The 21,636-nt window shown below is 54.9% G+C and overlaps 2 protein-coding genes across 3 annotated transcripts; both read left to right on the top strand.

Annotated features, from left to right (window-relative positions):
• The first annotated feature begins 4,323 nt into the window (after positions 1–4,323).
• NLRX1 (NLR family member X1) lies at positions 4,324–16,912 on the top strand. The gene is made up of 9 exons (XM_007456279.1): positions 4,324–4,445; positions 5,013–5,082; positions 5,553–5,641; positions 6,198–6,817; positions 7,581–8,396; positions 13,842–14,437; positions 14,680–14,766; positions 15,844–16,095; positions 16,408–16,912. Exons 1-9 carry the CDS (start codon positions 4,337–4,339, stop codon positions 16,727–16,729), a joined length of 2,961 nt encoding a protein of 986 aa, XP_007456341.1. The 5' UTR covers positions 4,324–4,336; the 3' UTR covers positions 16,730–16,912.
• Positions 16,913–17,744: 832 nt separating this feature from the next.
• Positions 17,745–21,454, top strand: NHERF4 (NHERF family PDZ scaffold protein 4). Of its 2 annotated transcripts, none has more exons than XM_007456278.1 (11): positions 17,745–17,760; positions 18,131–18,158; positions 18,315–18,388; positions 18,722–18,933; positions 19,203–19,392; positions 19,483–19,577; positions 19,883–20,087; positions 20,314–20,510; positions 20,611–20,829; positions 20,972–21,172; positions 21,425–21,454. In XM_007456278.1, the coding sequence occupies exons 1-11, from the start codon at positions 17,745–17,747 to the stop codon at positions 21,452–21,454; spliced, it is 1,467 nt and encodes a 488-aa protein (XP_007456340.1). The 2 variants fall into 2 exon arrangements, with proteins under 2 accessions (XP_007456340.1, XP_007456339.1); XM_007456277.1 differs by having other exon boundaries at positions 19,483–19,619.
• Positions 21,455–21,636: the final 182 nt, after the last annotated feature.

Genomic DNA, 21,636 nt, shown 5'->3' with positions numbered 1-21,636 from the left:
TGCCGAGCTTCCTGGACCCAGAGATCATTTCCTTCAACGCAGCTGCCTTCTGTGACAGGGTATGTGCAAGGTGCTGGAGGGCAGAGATGACCAAAGCACTTCTCTGTGCTGTGGCTCTATAGCACCTGCTGCCCCATCCTGAGGTCCGACGACAGAGCACATGCCCATGGTGTGACTCACGGTACTTCTGTCTGCAAGAGGCCAGTCAAATTATATGTTATTAATAAAACCTACATGGCTGTCGTGCCCGCTGAGGGGTGGGGGAGTGGAATGTCTTGCTCTGAGCTGTGTCCAGTAACGCAGCCAGGGGCCTGTCAGTCTCACGTGGCTAGGTAAGTGGAGTGAAGCTAGAGGAGTCCTCCAGGCCTGAAATGTCACCCCTAAGATCACATTCACAGCGTTACTCTACCTCCTCTCCCCTCACCCCATCCTACTCCTCGTTCAGAACTTTGTTAAAATCAAATGTGCTCTTTCCGTGCTGCCTGGAATGCCCTTCCCTTCTCTGGCTTTTAAAAATTTTTATTTATTTATTTTTGCGGTACGCAGGCCTCTCACTGTTGTGGCCTCTCCCGTTGCGGAGCACAGGCTCCGGATGTGCAGGCTCAGCGGCCATGGCTCACGGGCCCAGCCGCTCCGCGGCATGTGGGATCCTCCCGGACCGGGGCACGAACCCGTGTCCCCTGCGTCGGCAGGCAGACTCTCAACCACTGCGTCACCAGGGAAGCCCTATTTTTATTTTTTAATTGAAGAATAGTTGATTTACGATGTTTCAGGTGTACAGCAGAGTGATTCAGTTACACATGTATGTATATATGTACACATATATATTCTTTTTCAGATTCTTTTCCATTATAGGTTATTACAAGATATTGAATATAGTTCCCTGTGCTACTTGTTGTTTATCTAATTTATATGTAGTAGTGTATATCTGTTAATGCCAAATTCCAAATATATCCTTTTTGGTAACCATAAGTTTGTTTTCTATGTCTATGATTCTATTTCTCTTTTGTAAATAAGTTCATTGGTTTCAGTTTTTTAGATTCCACATATAAGTAATATCATATGATATTTTTCGTTCTCTGTCTGACTTACTTCACTTAGTATGATAATCTCTAGGTCCATCCATGTTGCTGCAAATGGCATTATTTCATTCTTTTTTATGACTGAGTACCAGCTTATTATTTTTTTAATGTTCATTTATTTATTTGTTTTTGGCTGCGTCAGGTCTTAGTTGCTGCACGTGGGCTTCTCTCTAGTGGCGCAGGGGGTCCAGAGTGTGTGGACTCTGTAGTTGCAGCACGTGGGCTTAGTTGCCCCGCGGCATGTGGGATCTTATTTCCCTGACCAGGGATCGAACCCGTGTCCCCTGCATTGGAAGGCAGATTCTCAACCACTGGACCACCAGGGAAGTCCCCCAGCTTATTTTTTAAGATCTAGTTCAAATGTCACCTCCTGTGCCAGAGGCAGTTAGTAACTTCCTCTCCCAGGCTTTCCTAAGGCTTCCATCTCCCTCTGAAGTACCATCATTTGGGCCCCCTGGAGGGGAGCTGCTATGGTCTGATCCCTGTTCACCTTGTTCTGGTTGCTCGATACTAGCCCGATACCATGTGTTCAGTGAAAGAACAGATGTTTACATGTATAAGTGAAATATCCACACTGTCCTCAGTCTGGACGGAGGGTAGAGATCATAAAGCCCTCTTCTCAGCCCTGCCCAAGGCTCCTCTCTACCAGTTCCCGACTGCACACCTCCATTCAGTACAGCCTGTGTTTGCATGTGGAGGCATGCCCTGGCTGTGGGTGGTGGGAGGCTCCTCCATCGGTTACGTGGGCCCTGGGTGTGCCCGGTATGGAAGCACAGGGATGAGGCTGGGGACTTTGAAGACCAGGAAGACCTAGGGCCAGGCTATGGTTGGGTGCCAGACAAGAGGAGGAGGTTGAGGTGGGAGCTGTCCCTCAGCCCCATTCTTCTGCCTGCCTTGACCTAAATGACCAGAAGCCATACACAGAGGTGTGGGGTCTGAAGAGAGCCAGGTACAGAGGGAGGACCCAAGAAGACCTTGACTCAGATGTCTGTTAGGAGGCAGGCTGAAGTGGTGAAGAGGCACAGAGGGAAGAATGCCCTGGGGATGGGGGATGGGGGATGGGGGATGGGGGATGGGGGTCGCCTCGGGAAGGTCCAGGGGTGAGGTAGGAAGACCCAGGCCCCGGAGGATTCTGGTTCTGGCTCTTCCCCTTCCTAGTTGGGTCAACCTGCGCAAGTCATTTCACCCTTCTGAGCTGCAGTTCCTGCATCTGTAAAATGGGCATAACAAGAAGCCCTGCCTGTGTGAGTAATGGGATGGAATTGGCGCTCAGTGGCCTGCAGAGGGCAGTCCCCGAGGCAGGGCCCGCCTGGATGGGGGGCTGTACCACTGAGGGTGCGGGGAGGAGATGGGGAAGAAGTCCCCGCCCCGGGCCTGCTCTCCCGGACACTAGCCCCTCTCGCCATCTCCCTCCTCCCAGGACCTGAAAGCCCGGAGCGCCCGGGCTCGTGCTCGCGCTTGCCCGCTGCCGGGCCGGATGCCTGGGCTGGCAGGGCTCCGCGCAGGCGGGTGGGGCGTGCAGGAAGCGCCGCGCGCGCCGGGGCCTCTGGGAGCAAGCGGGAGACTCTGCCGGCGACCGGCTCCCGGGCCTGGGCAGCGGCGGTAAAGGTCTAAGTAGCAGGGGCGGGGCGGCTGGGGACGCGTGGGGCGCAGCCGGTGCTCTGAGAGGTGGGCATTCAGGCGGGCTTTACTCTTGGGCTCTGAAACCAACTAGAACTAGGAAAGCTGGGACCCAGTTTAAGAGGAGGAGCTCTGGACCTGTGCGAGCACAGACCCCGTACCTTTCCTGCTGTGCCCTCTCCTTTTCTCACTGCCCTGGAGACCAGCGGTGATCTTCCGACAATTGGCCTCACTACCCCCATCCCCACCGCCAGTCCCATCTTGAGTCAGAGGCCCTGCAACTGATTTTATCCCACTGAGCTAGTTTCCCCAAGCTTTTCCAGCCTTCCAGGGCCGTCTCTTAACCCTTCTATACTCCCCGCCCCCACCCCCGGGACTCCTGGTCTGAGCCCCAGGCTGCGCCTCCACTGGTTGGCCCTGCTGGCAATAGGGCCCAATGCACCCAATTCTCCCTAAGTGTGCTCTGCCCTTAAGGAGTCACATCTCAGTGGAGACCAGGTGCCAGACAGCTGTATGCTTCATTTAAGGGATCTCAGAGGGATCAGGAAAGACTTCCCAGGAGAAAGGACCTTTGAGCAGGTTCTGAAAAGATTGGGTAAGATTCTGACAGGGGAGAAAGGTCATTCCAAGCTGATGAAAGAGTATGAACAAAGTTAGGGAAGTGGGAGCAAGAATTCAGTAAGCCTGGCCGTTGAGGTATGGGTCAGGGGGAAACTCGGGGAAATAGCTGGTGTGGGCCAGGTGTCTGGACGCTACATAACCTAGGATTTTAGGGAGGCGATTGGTGTCTGGGATCAGGGATGGGAATGGAATGAGACTGAAGACAGAGGCCACTAAGGAGGAGGAGGGTCTAAGTTAGCACAGGGTGGTAGGGATTATGCAATAGGAACAGGCTGGCAAGGTACTAGGATGAGGAACCGGCAGGGCTGTTTCCACTGTGTGGAGGAGGGGGGAAGGATTTGAAGACAAAGAGGTCAGATTTCGAGTAGAAATCATGTGATTGGGAAGATTTGCAATAAAATAACTAGAAGAGGAGGAGGGATGCTGAGTTCAGTTCTGCGAGCATGCGGCTTGAAGCATTGGCAGGATGTCCATATGGAGATACCAAATAGGAAGTCATTCATTCATTTATCTATAATTTATGCCAGCCTCAAAGGCAGGTTACGTAAAAGTCACAGAGAAGATAAAATGACCAAACCATTAAAACTCAGCTAAAAGGACCTGATAGCAGCTAGGGAAAAACTTCAGAGGAGAATGGATGATTGTTACTGGAAGACGTTGGCTCAGAAAAGCCGCTGAAAATGAACACAGGACTCATAGGAGCTTGCTGGCAGCCAAGCAAAAAAAAGGACACCTAAATAAAACAGTTCACTAGGCTGGAATTCAGGAGAAAGGTGATCGTGAAGCCTCAGGGGAGAACCAGTGGGTGGTAGGATCACTCAGGTGGGGAATGCAGAGGAGAGAGGTCTGAAAGCCAGGCCAGGGCCTTGGCGATGCTGGCATTTAAGGAAAGGCTGATGTTCTCCTGAGGAGGAAGGGCCTCCCTTGGCCTGCATGAGAGGTGGGGTGGGAAAGTAGGGGTGTGTGGGGTCCATTCACACCATTCTTCCTGCAGCGGAACAGGATAGAAGGTGATGTGCTCAGTCCCCCAGGCCCTGACCTTCTCTCCTGCCATGAGGTGGGGCTGCCATTTGCCTAGGGCTTCTTGGGCCCCTGGTCTGGGAAGAGTGCTCCAGCCAGCAGGTGAGCAGGAAGCAGGGGTTTCTGTTGCCACTTCTCCCTTTCCAGAGTCCAGATGGCACCTCCAAGAGAGAAGGGATCCGGACACCAGGCATGCTAGTCCCAGCTCTGTGATTTACTAGTTGTTGGCCTTGGGCAAGTCACCGTACCTCCCTGAGCTTCCTTTTTCCCATCCTATACTAAGGGAGTCAGACTAGAAGATCTTTGAGTGTCCCTGTAGCTACATAAGTCCAGGAACACTTGTCTGATTTCATTTTGCATTCAATGAGTATTTATTGAGTGCCTGCTATGTGCCAGACCCCATGCTAAGTTCTAAGCAGGTACTTGTGAACCAAAACAGATGTGATCCCTGCTCTCATGGAGGAATGGGGGTGAGTGTGTGAATGAATGTTAGTCAAATAATTACATAATGAAATATAAAATTTCATAATAACTGCTACAAAGGGGCAGTACGTGACGCTATGAGAGCAAGTGATGGGGATTTGATGTAGATGTGGGGTCTGTGTATTGTTGAGCTAATGTGGGTGAATGTTCTGGATGCTGTTTCTTCCTTCTGCTTTCTCTCTGTAGATGAACGTATCCCCTTCCTGATCCACTGGAGTTGGCCCCTTAAAGGGGAGCGCCCCCTCGGGCCCCCTAGGTGAGGCCTCAGTGTCATACCTTAGGACACATCTGGGCACAGCAGAGTAGCCTGAGAAGGGTCGGGACTTGGAGAGAGCTTGATCTCCTGGGGAGAGTTGGTTTTCCGGGGCTGGAGAGGGTACAGACTCAGCTACCAGGCCTAAGGGGAAGTTAGCTTATATCATCCATAGTACAAGTCACAGTGGTCAGCCAGAGGGAGGACCGGTGGGAAGTGGGTGGAGTCTGGCAGTGGTCAGTCTGAGTTCCAGGCAGGCAGTCAGCAGTGGGGGACTGGAGGGGTAGGGGCAAGACCTCAGGCCCTGGGAAGGGTATGAGAGTCAGATGAGCCTCTGGACTTGGGTGTCCAGAGTCAGGCCTGGATCTCAGGAAGCCAGAAGTTCATCAGTCCAGGCAGGCCTGGACTCTGAGCCTGTGCAGAGCCTGAGCCCAGTAGCCAAGCCCCAGCTCATCCCTTTTCCTTGCCCACAGGGCCTTTATACGCCATCACGGAAGCTCAGCGGGCAGTGGTCCCCCATCAGGGAGGCACGGACAGTTGTTCCAGGGCATCGCTGCAGCTGGTAAAGGGACTGGCTCCTCAGTCAGCCTGAGGAGAGGGGCTGCTGGGCTCCCAGTGTGGGGGTGGGTTCAGGGAGCGTGGGGAAGAAGGGCTTGGAGAGAGAAACAAGCAGGAAGGAGGAATAGCAGGAATAGAGGATCCATTACAATCAGCCATTAGTGGACCCACTCTCCCTGGCCCCATTATCCATCTGTCCACGTACCCCTTCCTGCAACATTCATGCAGTGCATGCTTACGATGTACAAAGCACTGGGAGGGATATAACATCCCTACCTTCAACACACTGCCTCTAGCTGTCAGGTGAAGATCACACATGGATAATCATACAGCCAGTCGGCCCAGACTCACCCTCACTCGTTCCATGGCTTCCCACTTTCTGCCACAGGGGTCCAAACTTTCTGGACAGTCTGAGGGAGTCCTGTGTGTCCAGCACCACTGTGGGTCCTGGCATCTCCTGGTGTTGTGTCTTGACTCCGCAGCCTGACCCTACGACCTCTTTAAGCTCCTGCATTTCTCAGCCCCTCTCCCTGATATATTCCCTTTGCCTTCCCATCCAGAAGCTATCCAGCGGCACCGCCAGAACCTGGCCGAGTGGTTCAGCCGGCTGCCCAGGGAAGAGCGCCAGTTTGGCCCAACCTTTGCACTGGACACGGTCCATGTAGACCCTGTGATCCGTGAGAGCACCCCTGATGGGCTGCTTCGCCCACTGGCTGAGCTGGCCGTGGAGCATCAGCCACCCTCTGCTGGGCTCCCCCCACTGGCCCTGTCTCAGCTCTTTGACCCAGATGCCTGTGGGCGCCGCGTGCAGACGGTGGTGCTCTACGGGGCGGTGGGCACAGGTAAGAGCACGCTGGTGCGCAAGATGGTCCTGGACTGGTGTTACGGGCGGCTGCCAGCCTTCAAGCTGCTGATCCCCTTCTCCTGCGAGGACCTGTCATCCCTGGGCCCTGCACCGGCCTCCTTGTGCCAACTTGTGGCCCAGCGCTACACACCCCTGAAGGAGATTCTGCCTCTGATGGCCGCTGCCGGTTCCTGCCTGCTCTTTGTGCTCCACGGCTTGGAGCACCTCAACCTTGATTTCCGGTTGGCGGGCACAGGGCTTTGCAGTGACCCGGAGGAGTCAGAGGCGCCAGCTGCCATCATCGTCAACCTGCTACGCAAATACATGTTGCCCGAGGTGAGTGCACCCTGCTCTGCCTCCACTGTCCCCAATTTGCCCCCTCAGGATTTTCGTGTCCTGAGTCCGCATGCTTAATGGGTAGGAACGTAGGCTCTGGGTTAGTTCAAATCCTGCCCCTCCACTTCCAAGCCGTGGGACTGAGCAAGTCGGTAACTTCTCTAGGCTTCTGTTTCCTTCTCTCCTTGAGTTGCACTGGACAAATGAGATACTGCATGTGAAGTGCTTAGCACAGCGCCCTGGATCATAGTGGGTGCTCAGTTAGTGTGAGTTATAACTACTGTGGTCGTCATTATCTTCATCCTTGAACACTCAGTCTTCAGGGACTCCCTGGCAAGTGAGGCAATCAGGACACAAGGGTCTTTTTTTTTTTTTAAATAAATTTGTTTATCTTATTTATTTTTGGCTGCGTTGGGTCTTCGTTGCTGTGCGCGGGTTTCTCAAGTTGCGGCGAGTGGGGGCTACTCTTCGTTGCAGTGAGTGGGCTTCTCATTGCGGTGGCTTCTGTTGTTGCAGAGAATGGGCTCTAGGCCCACGGGCTTCAGTAGCTGCGGCACATGGGCTCAGTAGTTGTGGATCGCGGGCTCTAGAGCGCAGGCTAAGTAGTTGTGACTCACGGGCTTATTTGCTCTGCAGCATGTGGGATCTTCCCAGACCAGGGCTTGAACCCGTGTCCCCTGCATTGGCAGGTAGATTCTTAACCACTGCGCCACCAGGGAAGCCCACAAGGGTCTTTCTTAACTCTCAACCATGCTCTTCCCAGGCCAGCATTCTGGTGACCACCCGGCCCTCTGCCATTGGCCGCATCCCCAGCAAGTATGTGGGCCGCTATGGCGAGATCTGTGGCTTCTCCGATACCAACCTACAGAAACTCTACTTCCAGCTCCGCTTCAAACAGCCAGACTGCGGGCACGGAGCTGGGGGGTTCTCAGCCACGCCGGCTCAGCGTGACCACCTGGTGCAGATGCTCTCCCGGAACCTGGAGGGGCACCACCAGATCGCCACTGCCTGCTTCCTGCCCTCCTATTGCTGGCTTGTCTGTGCCACCCTGCACTTCCTGCACGCTCCCACACCAGCTGGCCAGACCCTCACGAGCATCTACACCAGCTTCCTGCATCTAAACTTCAGTGGGGAGATGCTGGACAGCACTGACCCCTCCAAGTTGTCCCTGATGGCCTATGCAGCCCGAACCATGGGCAAGTTGGCCTACGAGGGGGTGTCCTCCCGCAAGACGTACTTCTCTGAAGAGGATGTCCGTGGCTGCCTGGAAGCTGGCATCCGGACGGAAGAGGAGTTTCGGCTGCTGCATGTGTTCCGCCGGGATGCCCTGAGGTTTTTTCTGGCCCCGTGCGTTGAGCCAGGGCACCTGGGTACCTTCGTGTTCACTGTGCCCGCCATGCAGGAATACTTGGCTGCCCTCTACATTGTGCTGGGTTTGCGGAAGACGACTCTGCAGCGAGTGGGCAAGGAAGTGGCCGAGCTCGTGGGCCGTGTCGGGGAGGATGTCAGCCTGGTCCTGGGCATCATGGCCAAGCTGCTGCCCCTGCGGGCCCTGCCCCTGCTATTCAACCTGCTCAAGGTAACAGCCCTAGGATCCCAGGCTGCCGGCCCCCATCCTCCTCGTTCACCCTTGCTCCTCCCCAGAAGGAAACTGCTTTTTCCTGCATGACCGTGAACCCTCTTCTTGGCTCTGTTTCAGATTTGGGCAATCTGGCTCTTAGTGGGAGTGGGGCATAAGGAAGGGGGAGAGAGAAGCCGCAGGCTGGGGAAGGCTTGGAGGGGAATCTAAGGGTGCAGGGACTTTCATAACAATCCCAGAACCCTAATGATAGGTTTTTGTTTGTTTGTTTGTTTGTTTTGTTTTTTGCCTCTCTCCTCCTAGTCTTTGTTGCTGGGCGGCAGGGGTCACTACTGTCCAGGGTCTGTCCTGTGCTTTGCAGGCCCAGAAACCCAATTGTATCTGTTCCTCAGAGGTGATTAGACTCTGGGAGTGATGTCTCATCCTAACTTAATCACCAGAGACAGGTTTATAAAGCAGATGCCATTTTATTCATTTATACCAGGAGGATAAATGGCATTGGTAATTGGCTTAGGACAGTCCGTCCTGGGTGCAGGTCTGCTCCAGAAACCAAATTACAGGCCTGAGGACTGTGCTGTGAGCAGGGCGGATGTACTAAGTTCTTGATGGGAAGAAGTAGCCACTCTCGGCTGATGTCTGCCGGGTGCCTCGTAAATGAAATATAATTATGATCCCCTTTTTAAAAAATTAATTAATTTATTTTTGCCTGCATTGGGTCTCTGTTGCTGTGCGTGGGCTTTTCTCTACTTGCAGCGAGGGGGGGTGGTTACTCTTTGTTGTGGTGCTTGGACTGCTCGTTGCGCTGGCTTCTCTTGTTGCGGAGCATGGGCTCTAGGTACACGGGCTTCAGTAGTGTGGGCTCAGTTGTTGTGGTGCTTGGACTGCTCGTTGCGCTGGCTTCTCTTGTTGCGGAGCATGGGCTCTAGGTACACGGGCTTCAGTAGTTGTGGCACGTGGGCTCAGTAGTTGTGGCGCACGGGCTTAGTTGCTCCGCGGCACGTGGGATCTTCCTGGACCAGGGCTCGAATCCATGTCTCCTGCGTTGGCAGGCGGATTCTTAACCAATGTACCACCAGGGAAGCCCTATGATCCCTTTTATAGATGAGGAAACTGGAGCTCACAGAGGCTAAGTAACTTGACCAAGGTCACTCAGATAGTAAGGAGAATAACTGGGATCTGAGTGCAGGTTTTGTGGCTCTGAATCCTGTGCTCTTTCCGCCAAACTTTATTGATGTACTATGGATATTTCTAGGAAGCTATGGCGCCTTGCTAGGTAACCCTGGTCCGCTCTAGAAATGTTTCAGTAATCGGTCTTGGGGAAGCAGAACCCTGGTGAGCTGACAACATTTTAACAAGTTTTCCTTTTTATAGGCAGCAAAGCCTCAGGGTTAAAAACAGGGATTCTGTAATGCAGCTACCTGGTTCACATCCAGGCTCTGCCACTTACTAGCTGTGTGACCTTGTACAAGTTACTTAACCTCTCTGTGCCCCAAGGTCCTTATCTGTTAAATGAATAATAATAAATAATAATAGAATCTATATCATTGGCCCAATATGAAGATTAAATGTCTTCATCTGCAGGACCTGGCACATAGTAAGCGCTATTTAATTGTTTGTTAAACACAAAAAACAGTCTCAGGCAGCCCATCCCTTCTTACACCATTGCCTTAGGCAGGCAGGGAGGTAATGGCCATTGCTGAGGCCACCCACCCCTTTGAGGATGTTCTTGCTTCATCTGGATTGCAGTGAGAGGCTGTGGTCTCCTGACAGTATTCAGAAAGCCACTCAGTTACTTAAGGGGCACCACACCCCCAAGCCCTCTCGGAGGGAGAGTTGCCTAGCAGAGGATGGGTCCCATCTGTTTCTTCATGAGCCTATTGATTCATTTTCCCAGAGTGACAGTTTTTGTATCTTGTCTTCAGATGTTTGTTGGGGGAGGGGCACTATAACCTCCATGGTGGGAACCTCGCCTGTAAAAAGTGAAGAAAACACATGAGAGGAGGTGCCACAAAACAACCTGGCGGCTCTTGCCAGAGGAATGGACCTCTCCTTTCCTTTCAGAACCATTGCAAGAATGGCAGCTGATGTCGCCAACTTCCCAAACATTCAGTTCTTCAACAAATATTTGAGTGCCTGCTGTGTGCCAGGCAATATGTTAGATTCGGAGGAAAAAGTAACAGAACCCCAGGTTTCTGCCTTTTCTGATCATACAGTCTCAACATAAACATGTCAACATAACCATGTGATTAAAAATTCTGGGAAGTGCCTGGAAAACAAAGTTCCAGGTGCTATGGAAGTATGTAAGCGGGGAGGGGGGGACCTGGTTTGGGGGGATAAGTAAAGCCTCTTTGCAGGAAGGGCTTTTAATCTGATCCCTGGAGGATTAGCCAGAAGAACTGGGTGTGGGGGGGGGAACACTCCAGGAAGAGGGCACAGCTTTGAAGGAGGAACAATCTTGGCACTGTCAAATAACAAAAAACAAAAAAGAGAGAGAGAGAGAAGCCAAGAGGACAGGAGCAGAGTGAGCGAGGGTGAGAGGCTGTCATGAAGGCGCCGTGGCTGACAGGGGCCTGTCAATGAAAAATTGATCAATAGTTCATCTGTTGCCAGAAGGGAGACCCCTTCCAGGGCCTGAGAGCGAGCTCTTTTTTTTTTAATGAATTTATTTATTTATTTATTTAGGCTGCATTGGGTCTTTGTTGCTGTGGACGGGCTTTCTCTAGTTGCAGTGAGCGGGGGCTACTCTTCACTGCGGTGTAGCGGGCTTCTCATTGCAGTGGCTTCTTTTGTTGCAGAGCACGGGCTCTAGGCGCGCAGGCTTCAGTAGTTGTGGCTTGTGGGCTCTAGAGCGCAGGCTCAGTAGTTGTGGTGCACGGGCTTAGTTGCTCTGCAGCATGTGGGATCTTCCCGGACCAGGGCTCGAACCCGTGTCCCCTGCATTGGCAGGTGGATTCTTAACCACTGCACCACGAGGGATGTCCCTGAGAGCGAGCGCTCTTAACCACTGCACCACCAGGGATGTCCCTGAGAGCGAGCGCTTGTGTAACACTCAGAAATCAATTGTCTGAGGAGACACACGTACTGACAAAGCAAAAGACTTTATTGGGAAGGGCCACCTAGGCAGAGAGCAGTGGCGTAAGGGAACCCAGGAGACCTGCTCTGCCACGTGGCTTGTAGTTTCAGGTTTTATGGTAATGGGGTTAGTTTCTGGGTCGTCTCTGGCCAGTCATCTTGCTTGGCCCCTATTTAGTCTGACTCAAGGTCCTTCCTGGTGGCACGCGTGTCTCAGCCAAGATGGATTCCAGCACCAAGGATTCTGGGAGGTTGGTAGGACAATATTATGGGACTGGCATCTCCTCCCTCTTTTTGGCCCCTCCTGAATTCTCTAGTTTTTGACAGCAGCACCATGTTCCTTATTGGGAACTCCTGTTGTGAGACAACTCATGCAAGTGGTCATCATCGTGCCTGGCCAAGGCGGGTGGTTTTAGTCAATGGTTCCCTAACACATCTAAGAAAGAAATGGAAATTTTAATTCAAGCCAATCTGAGGATTATAACCCAGGAGACAGTCTCTCAGAGAGTTCTGAGACCTGTTCCAAAGACATAAAGAGGGAGGCCAACGTATTCAATATATGTGATTTTGGCAACGGGGGTATGTGTAATTAAACATACATCGCAGTAGAAAATTGCACCTAGTCACGAGGAACAGACATCTCAGTTAATGGTTTTAGTGCTTTTCTAAGTATGGAAAGATGCAAGAATCCGGGTTCGTAAAAATTTCTCCTGAAATATCTAAGGACCAGTTCTGTCAGTTTTCCCAAAGCACAAAGTGCCTTATCCTCATCTTCGCCCTGAATTCCTTTCAAGGTTATTGTAGCCAGTGACTGCAGTGGCTAATGACTTGACTTTGTAGAATGGGGTGGTGGGCAACATTCTTTATTTTACAATCCCTTCCCTTTCAGTCTTAGTTTCAGCCAAGGTTTGGGAGGTATTTCGTGACCTATTTGTTCCACAGCACTAGGAATGCTCATTCCCAGGTCAGGCAAGGATTTCACTGATAGGTCACTCAATGTGCTATTAGTGGACTAGACCCTATAAACAGCAGCCAAAATCCTCTGGACCCCCTGTCTTACTAGTCCGTTATGATCCAAGGAACGGTTCCCTCTTGTTGTTTCTTCCCTTATCTAGAGTTACACTATTACAGTCATTCATCTTATAGAACTATATATTTGATCAATTGTTTCAAGTCACCTAATCATCGTTAATTTTTGTGTGTGTGTGGTACGCGGGCCTCTCACTGTTGTGGCCTCTCCCATTGCGGAGCGCAGGCTCTGGACGCGCAGGCTCAGTGGCCATGGTTCATGGGCCCAGCCGCTCCGCGGCATGTGGGATCTTCCCGGACCGGGGCACGAACCCGCATCCCCTGCATCGGCAGGCGGACTCTCAACCACTACACCACCAGGGAAGCCCCTCTGAGGCTCAGTCACACATTTGGTAATGCAAGAAACAGCAATCTTATAAAATAGGCAAATACAAGTAATATAGTTAGTAGTATTAATAGGATCATAGGTAAGTATTTAAGCTAAGATCTTCCACAAGGTGAGGCCCAGTATCTCCTCAGGTCTCTGAGCAGTCTGTTTTGCACCAATCTCTATCTTTAAGGAAAATGATATATTGGCATTGTACATAAAGTTCACCAAAGATGTCTGCATATACAAGGCGAGTGGTGGGTCATTGTGACCCCTTACAGGATTGAGAAAGGAATGTTATCTTCTAAGGAGTTACATGGCTGGCGCCAGAAGGAGAAAAAGTGATCTTTTGATTGAGCAGGTATTTCTGCCATTGGGGAGGTCTAGTTAAATGCATAATGCAGATGCACAATGCACACTGGAGGGGAGGGAGGAGGCCCAAATGGGCAGAGAAAAATTTTATGTTTAAATTTTTCTTGTCTTTCCTTAAAATATGAATTTTATTTCACGAGGCCAAATCGTGCAGCGTCTGAAGCAGTAGGAGCAACATCCGTCATCGCTGCTGTGATGACGATGATGATGTTGAAGATGATGATGTATTTATACCACCCAGCCCGGTACCAAGCTGAATGCATAATATACGCTAACTCCTTCCCACCACGCTTGGGCTTGAAAATGTACGGGGTGTTTGGGAAAAAGAAAGAATTTCCCAGTGTCTGGAGCACGTGAGACGAGTGTTGAGAGGTGACTCTGGAAAGGTCACATTGGGGCCAAGTTATGCAAAGTTTTATATTCCACATGGGCAGTGGGGAGCCACGGAAGGTGCTGCAGCAAGGGGATTAGTATGATCAGACAAATCGTCAAGTTAAGGGAGATCACCAGGCTGGGGCAGTCAGGAAGACTGCACCTTAAGCTTAGGCCAGAAGGCTGAACGGCACGCAGTAGGCTGCAGTGCCCTCACCCTGCTTCCCTTCCAGGTGGTTCCACGTGTGTTCGGCCGTGTGGTAGGTAAGAGCCGCGAGGCAGTGGCCCAGGCCATGGTGCTGGAGATGTTCCGAGAGGAGGACTACTACAACGACGACGTCCTGGACCAGATGGGTGCCAGTATCCTGGGTGTGGAGGGCCCCCGGTGCCACCTGGACGAGCCCACAGAGGATGAGGTCTTTGAGCTTTTCCCCATGTTCATGGGCGGGCTTCTCTCTGCCCATAACCGGGTAGTGCTGGCTCAGCTCGGCTGCCCCATCAAGACCCTGGATGCCCTGGAGAATGCCCAGGCCATCAAGAAGAAGCTGGGCAAGCTGGGCCGGCAGGTGCTGCCCCCCTCGGAGCTCCTTGACCACCTCTTCTTCCACTATGAGTTCCAGAACCAGCGCTTCTCTGCCGAGGTGCTCGGCTCCCTGCGCCAGCTCAGCCTGGCGGGCGTGCGCATGACACCCCTCAAGTGCACGGTGGTGGCAGCTGTACTGGGCAGTGGAAGGCATGCCCTGGACGAGGTGAACTTCGCCTCCTGCCAACTGGACCCTGCCGGGCTGCACACACTCAGGCCTGTCTTCCTGCGTGCCCGGAAGCTGGGGTGAGGCCCTGTCCTCGTGCATGGGTGGAAGAGAAGGTGCTTGGGAAAGCAAAGGGAGTGAGGAAGGACCAGGGGGTGGGGTGAAATCTGGTACGGGTGGAGGTGACAAGAGGTATAGAAGGGGACACAGCTGTGGACTACAAGAGGCAGGATGGTGCGGGAGGGGCCCGGTGGGTGGGCAGGCTCCACGCCGAACGCCTTCCTTGGTTTCTCACCTCCTCTCTGCCCACCTTCTGCTGCAGCTTGCAACTCAACAGCCTGGGCCCCGAGGCCTGCAGGGACCTCCGAGACTTGCTGCTGCATGACCAGTGCCAAGTTACCACCCTGTGGTGAGTGCCCTGGGAGGGGGCTCCATCCTGCTGGCCAGCTAAGGTCAAGGGTGAGCTCCCCACCTCCCAACATGCCTGGAACAGGCGCACCCATGCTGTAGTAAAGAAGGCGGGGGGCTTCCCTGGTGGCGCAGTGGTTGAGAGTCCGCCTGCCGATGCAGGGGACAGGGGTTCGTGCCGTGGTCAAAAAGGGGGCCGGGGGCTCCGGGGGGGGCACGGTGGTGGCGCCCCCCCCTGCCGATGCAGGGGATACGGGTTCGTGTTCCGGTCCGGGCGGATCCCACATGCCGCGGAGCGGCTGAGCCCGTGAGCCATGGCCGCAGGGCCTGCGTGTCCGGAGCCTGTGCTCCGCAATGGGAGAGGCCACAACAGTGAAAGGCCCGCATACCGGAAAAAAAAAAAAAAAGAAGGCGGGAGTGTAGACCTTGACCTACTCCCCACCCCACGACGTCTAGTACAAGCAGCCAAGCAGGGGGAAAGATGCCACCAGCCATAAATTGGTGCTAAGAAAGCCTCTTGCGTGGCTAAAATCAGCCTGGGGTGGGGGGTGGAATAACACCCAGGCTGGTTACCTGGTAACGACGCCACTGATTCCCTTCCAGGATTGTCCCTGTTGCCTCACAAGGATGACCCTGACGCTGGGCACTCAGTAGATGCTCCCAAAGTGTTGACTGATTTACTAGCAGCCCAGACGCTGGGTTCCTGATTTGGGGTTGGAGGAAGGGGAGATGAATGAGGAGGGAGGGAGAGGGGGATGGGGAAACAGGAAGGGAGGATGAAGCAGGGGCTGGAAGGGGGGGGAGGAGCAAGAAGGAACATGGTAACGAGGAAGGGGAGAGGGAAGAGGGGAGTCTCAAAGGAGAATGGAAGGCGGGAGTAGGGGAGGGAGAAGCCGGCTTCCACCCCACCCTCCCTCCTCTAACCCCCGTTTCTCCATCCTCTTTTCCTGGGCCTGCATTTCTCTGCGTCCAGGCTGGTCTCTGCCCCAAGCGGTGCACTGTTTTGGCCCAAGTCCCAGTGCTTAGCACAGGGCATCTGCTAGGGGCCCTCATAACCTTGGGGTGCTTGTGGCCCTAGGCTGTCCAACAACCCGCTGACGGCGGCGGGTGTGGCCCTGCTGGTGGAGGGGCTGGCGGGAAACACCTCGCTGAAACACCTGTCTCTGCTGCACACGGGCCTTGGGGATGAGGGCCTGGAGCTGCTGGCTGCCCAGCTAGACCGTAACCAGCAGCTACAGGAGCTGAATGTGGCCTACAATGGCGCTGGCGACACAGCGGCCCTGGCCTTAGCCAAGGCTGCCTGGGAGCACCCTTCCCTGGAGCTGCTGCAGTGAGTCTTGCCCTCCACTCCCATCTCCCCGCCCACCCTTGGTGATTGGCCCTTCCCCTGCCCTGATTCTCCACCACCATTTCTCCTAGGGTGCTAGTGGCTGCATTTCTATTGACCCTGGTCCCACTGAATTCTAGCGTCATCCCTGCCTCCCAGTGGCCACCACCCTCCATCTCTGGCTTATTGCAAACACTTAGCCCGTTGCATTTCACAGCCAGGGGAACAGTTATGAGACCCCTTACTCTCTGTGCACCCGCGCTCTGCCCCTTATTCTCAGAGCTGAACAGCATCTACCGTTCTCCCTCCCGCTAGCCTTTACTTCAACGAGCTGAGCCCAGAGTGCCGCCAGGCCCTGCGGGACTTGGGGAGCACCACTGAGGGCGGTGCCCGGGTCGTGGTGTCGCTGACAGAGGGGACAGCAGTATCCGAGTACTGGTCAGTGATCCTGGGTGAAGTCCAGCGGAACCTCAACAGCTGGGATCGGGGCCGGGTCCGGCGCCACCTGGAGCTTCTGCTGCGGGATCTAGAAGATAATCGAGGAGCCACCCTTAATCCTTGGCGCAAAGCCCAGCTGCTTCGAGTGGAGGGTGAGGTCAGGGCCCTCCTGGAGCAGCTGGGAGGCCCTGGAAGCTGAGACAGTGGCAGCAGTGTGTGTCCCCTGGCCCCAAGCCACTTCTGTCTGTGGCCTCCTAGCTTGCACTACCGCTTCCAGAAAGATCCCTTCAGGGCTGGCGGCAAAGGAATGGGCACATCTGTGCCAGTTGCTCTCCTGGGGCATGTCCAACCAGTGCTTCCAAGTCTGGAGTTTTCAGGGTCATGGAACATTCTTCCCCTCCCTTCGGCTAGAAGGACTGAAAGATGTGGCATTTTGGTGGCCACATTGTCCTGTAGCACCACCACCAATCTCCTCTTGGATTGTGCCACCAGGGGGCACACTTCTTTTGTCGGCCTTGCCAGGGGCTTGCCATCCAGATGTGTTGGAGGGCCTCTGCGTCCTGCCTTTATGCTTTCTGGGGACACCCTGGGACACCCAGGATGCCAGCAGCCACTTTCCTCTCTCACTGGTGCTGTGTCCTCACCCTTGTTTCCCCTTCACCACAATGGTACCCAAGCTCGGTGGCCTCTAGGGGCATGGGTGCTGACTTGCTGCTATTAAAGAGCTGTGTCTTCCAACTGCTGTGGAGTGTTTTTTGCCTGTTGCTTTCAAGAAAGGGTACTGTTCTTGGTCATTCTGGTTAAAGCACTGAGCACTTTCTGTTGCAGATGTTTCTTGGGCACTAGTTTCAGAGGCCCTGAGGGTGGCACAAGAACAAGATGTCAGCATGGGGGTAGCCATAGGGCTCCTGTCACCCTTCTCATACTCTTATCCCAGGCTTGGAATTACAGTGCCCAGCAATTACAGTGACTTTTCTCTGCGCAGAGGGGGAACTGGGACGGCAGCAGAGTCTCCTGAGAAAGTCGGGGCTCAAGAATAGGGCGGGAAGGACAGACACACTTCCCCAGAGGACAAGACTCTCCTGCCGTTAACCATTACCGACTGCTTCTAAGGCAGCGTCTTGGAGAAGGCGGGACGTGGCGGGGTAGGTGGGAGGGTCAGCTGGTTTCGATGGACCTTGTCCCTACACTGAGCCTGGCTCGCTGATCCAACCATGGAGGCAGCCGCAGGTAAGAGGCCAGGAGAAATCCTCTTTGGGGGACTTTAGGGCAGAGGGCAGATTGGAAGGCTTTGGGACCAGGACACACTTGGTACTGGGGCTTGGAGCCCTGAGGCAAATAGACTGGAAGTCAGGAGGGGAGAGGTGAGTGGTTGGATGTGTCTGCCTTCCTGGTCCACGCCCTGTACTGATACGCTCAGATTTCTGTGCATATCAGGAGGCCTTGCCCGGGGAGGGGAAGGAAGCGGAAGGCAAGACCCTTTTGGAGCAAGTCCTGAATTTGGGGGCTCCCCGAAGTCCTTTCAGTTAATGACCATGGAAGAGGAGTCTCGGGGGGCAGGATGTGCCTCTCCTCCCCGCACCCCTTCTTTTCCCAGCAGATCTTCAGGACACAGCTTCCTTGGCCCCGTAAGTGCTGTGCTGTGAAGGATTGGGGCGAGGGGAGGAGGGATTGAAGGTGGGGAAGCTCTTCAGCTGCCATTAGCCATTAGCACCTCAAGGTGAGCCTGGGACCCAAGTCCAGATGTCAGTTTTCTCCTACCTGCTTGACTTGCTTCCTTGCAGGAAGTTCGAGTTTAACCCCAAACTGGGCATTGATAATCCTGTGCTCTCCCTGGCTGAAGACCACGAGCCCTCTGGTAACCCCCCACCACTTGGGGCAACCATTTCCTTTCCCCAGAGCCACCAGGGCTCCACACAGCTTCCCGTCTCCTTGGTAACCACTCACTCTGTCTCCCTCTGATAACAGCCTTGGTGGGAGTACCCACGTGGAGGTGGAAGGGGGCCAGGCATTTCCTTCTGTCCCCGCCACTCTGCCTGGGCCGTGTTCAGTCCCCCTGCCCAGTTCCTAACTGGGCAGAAGCCTGTCTGGCGTTCTATCACAAGGGTAGCGTCTGCCAGACACAAGGTGACTTGTACTTGGGTCATGTCCCCTCTACTCCCCCTTTTCTGCTGCCCACCTCCCCTTCCAGATCTCTGGAGCCTGGAACGACCTCGCTTCTATCTGCTGAACAGAGAGGAGGGCAAGAGTTTTGGCTTCCACTTGCAGCAGCAGTGGGGCAGGGCTGGGCATGTGGTGTGCAGGGTGGAGCCAGGCACCTCTGCCCAGCGCCAGGGTCTTCGGGAAGGAGACTGGATCCTGGGGGTGAACAACCATGTCGTGGAACATGAAGACTATTCAGTGGTGAGGTTGGGCTGGGACCCCTGTGGTACAGGAGAACATTCTATAGCACCTCAGGGAGACAGAAGCCGGTTGGTCACCTCCCTGGGTATATGGGGGCAGGACCCAAGCCTCAACCTCCCCCATCTCCCAGAACTTAGGGACGCCCAGGCCCGAATGGTTGCGTGAAGGCCTCCAGAGAGCTGGTTCCCATGGTGAAAAGTGTAGCTTCCAGGGAGGGGAAGCTGGCAAGAGGGGCCAGCCCAAGCCTGCTCCGTGTGCCCACCGTTCAGGTGATACGCCGCATCCGGGCCAGCGGTCCTCGGGTATTGCTGACGGTTTTGGCGCAGCACGTGCATGAGGTGGCCCGAGCTCAGCGGGAGAACGATGCCCACCTCTGTCCCACTCTCGGCCGAGGGGTCCGGCCTCGGCTGTGCCACATAGTGAAAGACGAGGGTGGCTTTGGCTTCAGTATCACCCAAGGTGAGCTTAGAGCTGGGGAGGGGTCAGGAGGGGGATCTCAGCCCTGTTCTGGGCAGGCAGCAGGCAGAAACTTGCTGTTTGGGCTTCCAGGACATCGGGGTCCTTTCTGGTTAGTGCTGAGCACTGGAGGAGCAGCTGAGCAGGCAGGAGTGCCCCCTGGGGCCCGGCTGCTAGAAGTGAATGGGGTCAGCGTGGAGAAGTTCACGCATAACCAGCTCAGCAAGAAGGTATGACTGCCTGTCTCCCAGCCTTCCTCACCCCTGGGGCCTGGTCCCTGCCTCTGGAAGTAGACTCCTCCTCCACACGCCTAATCGCCTGATCCCATCTTGTGCCTCTGTCACCATCCTTCCCTTTACACTCTGTGCTGGGCCCTCCCCTCCCTTCCCTATTGCCTCATTCCTGGGCCTGGGAAGAGGGGCTGTGAGGAGGTGCCTGCCTCTGCCCTCCCTACCCAGGTGGTGGACACTGATGCCCTGCTGGGTCCCCACAGCTTTGGCAGAGTGGCAAGCAGGTGACCCTGCTGGTGGCAGGGCCAGAGGTGGAGGAACAGTGTCGCCAGCTGGGAATGCCCCTGGCTGCACCCCTGGCAGAGGGCTGGGCACTGCCCACCAAGCCCCGCTGTCTGCATCTAGAGAAAGGGCCCCAGGGCTTCGGGTTCATGCTTCGAGAGGAGAAGGGCCTTGATGGTCGGCTCGGTGAGTAAGAGCCCTGGGGACGGGGAGGGAAGGTGGGCCTTGGGGTGGGCACACAAGTGTATATATATATACCTCTCAGTGCCCACAAATGGTGGCCCTGGCTGAACCCCAGCCTGGGCCTCCTCCTCTTGTGTAGCCCTGGGTCCGTCCCCCGGTGTGCATACAGTGGCCTGGGCCGGCACTGGGGGTCAGTGGGGAAGGAGCAAGGAGGATGTCTGCATCCCAGGCCAGTTCCTGTGGGAGGTAGACCCAGGACTGCCAGCAGAGAAGGCCGGGATGCAGGCTGGGGACCGGCTGGTGGCTGTGGCTGGGGAGAGCGTGGAAGGCCTGGGCCATGAAGAGACAGTGTCCAAGATCCGGGCGCAGGGCTCCCGCGTCTCTCTCGTTGTCGTCGACCCCGAGGCTGACCGCTTCTTCAGCATGGTGCGAGCTGAGGGGCAGGGGCTGGAGAGGGCGCAGGAAGAGAGCAGGGCTCGGGCGCGGGAGGACGCTGCAGGGTTTGTCCCGTCTTCCTCTTTTCCAGGTTCGTCTGTCCCCACTTCTCTTCCTGGAGAGCACAGAGGCTCCTGACTCTCCCCAGGATACCGGCTCAGCCTCTCTGGTTGAGACCAAGGACCCACCAGTTGAAGACACATCCATCCCACGCGGCTTCCGCCAGTGCTTCCTGTACCCTGGGCCTGGAGGTGGCTATGGCTTCCGACTCAGCTGTGTGGCCAGTGGGCCTCATCTCTTCATCTCCCAGGTGACTGATGCCCCAGGGACCTTGGATCTTTTCAATCATTTGCCTCTTGACAAGCCTTCCTCTGCTTCCCTCCCAGAGCCTCAGTACACCCAGCAGACTTTTCCGTGGTATTCCAAGCTCTACATTCCCCCCATTCCACCAGGTGACCCTAGGAGGCTCAGCTGCCCGGGCGGGACTGCAAATGGGAGATGTGATTCTGGAGGTGAACGGGAATCCCATGGGCAGAGAGAATGACCTGGAAAGACTTCAGCAGCTGGCTGAGGCGGAGCCACCCCTATGCCTGAAGCTGGCAGCCAGATCTCAGCAGGGCTTGGAAGCCTGGATTCCCCCAGGGTCTGCAGAGGTGAGGAGGAAGAGACAGATGGACTGTGAGTCAGCCAGAAGAGGACAGAGGGGAGCCAGAGCCGAGGGCAGAGCGGGAGGCTGCAGGGTGGAGCAGTATGGGGCACTCAGGTTGGGACTTGAGGCCATGGTAGGTGGGGACAGAAGGACCCAGGGAAGAAGCCCCGTTCCGGGGCATCCCGGTGAGGCGGGGCACAGGAAAAGGGAACTCTTCTGGTCTCTGAATGACCTCTTCCCTTCTTTCTCTGCTTAGGACTGGGCTGTAGCCTCAGATCTACTGTAGCAACCCCCTATGCCTGGCACAGATCTGCCCAAGCTTTCCTGTCTCCACTCTCCAGCCTGAGGTGGTGGGAGCTGAGATGCTCTCTTTAAACCAGAAGCTGCAGCTCTAGGACTCCGGATACCTCCGATCACAGGATAGTCCTTGGCCTCCCTCCCTTCCCATGGGCCTACTTCCTGGAAGAG

This window comes from Lipotes vexillifer, unplaced genomic scaffold, assembly GCF_000442215.2.
Source record: "Lipotes vexillifer unplaced genomic scaffold, Lipotes_vexillifer_v1.1 scaffold753, whole genome shotgun sequence".
Taxonomy (NCBI): domain Eukaryota; kingdom Metazoa; phylum Chordata; class Mammalia; order Artiodactyla; family Lipotidae; genus Lipotes; species Lipotes vexillifer.
The sequence above is the reverse complement of the archived record's forward strand: the minus strand, read 5'-3'. Positions and strand labels throughout refer to the sequence as shown.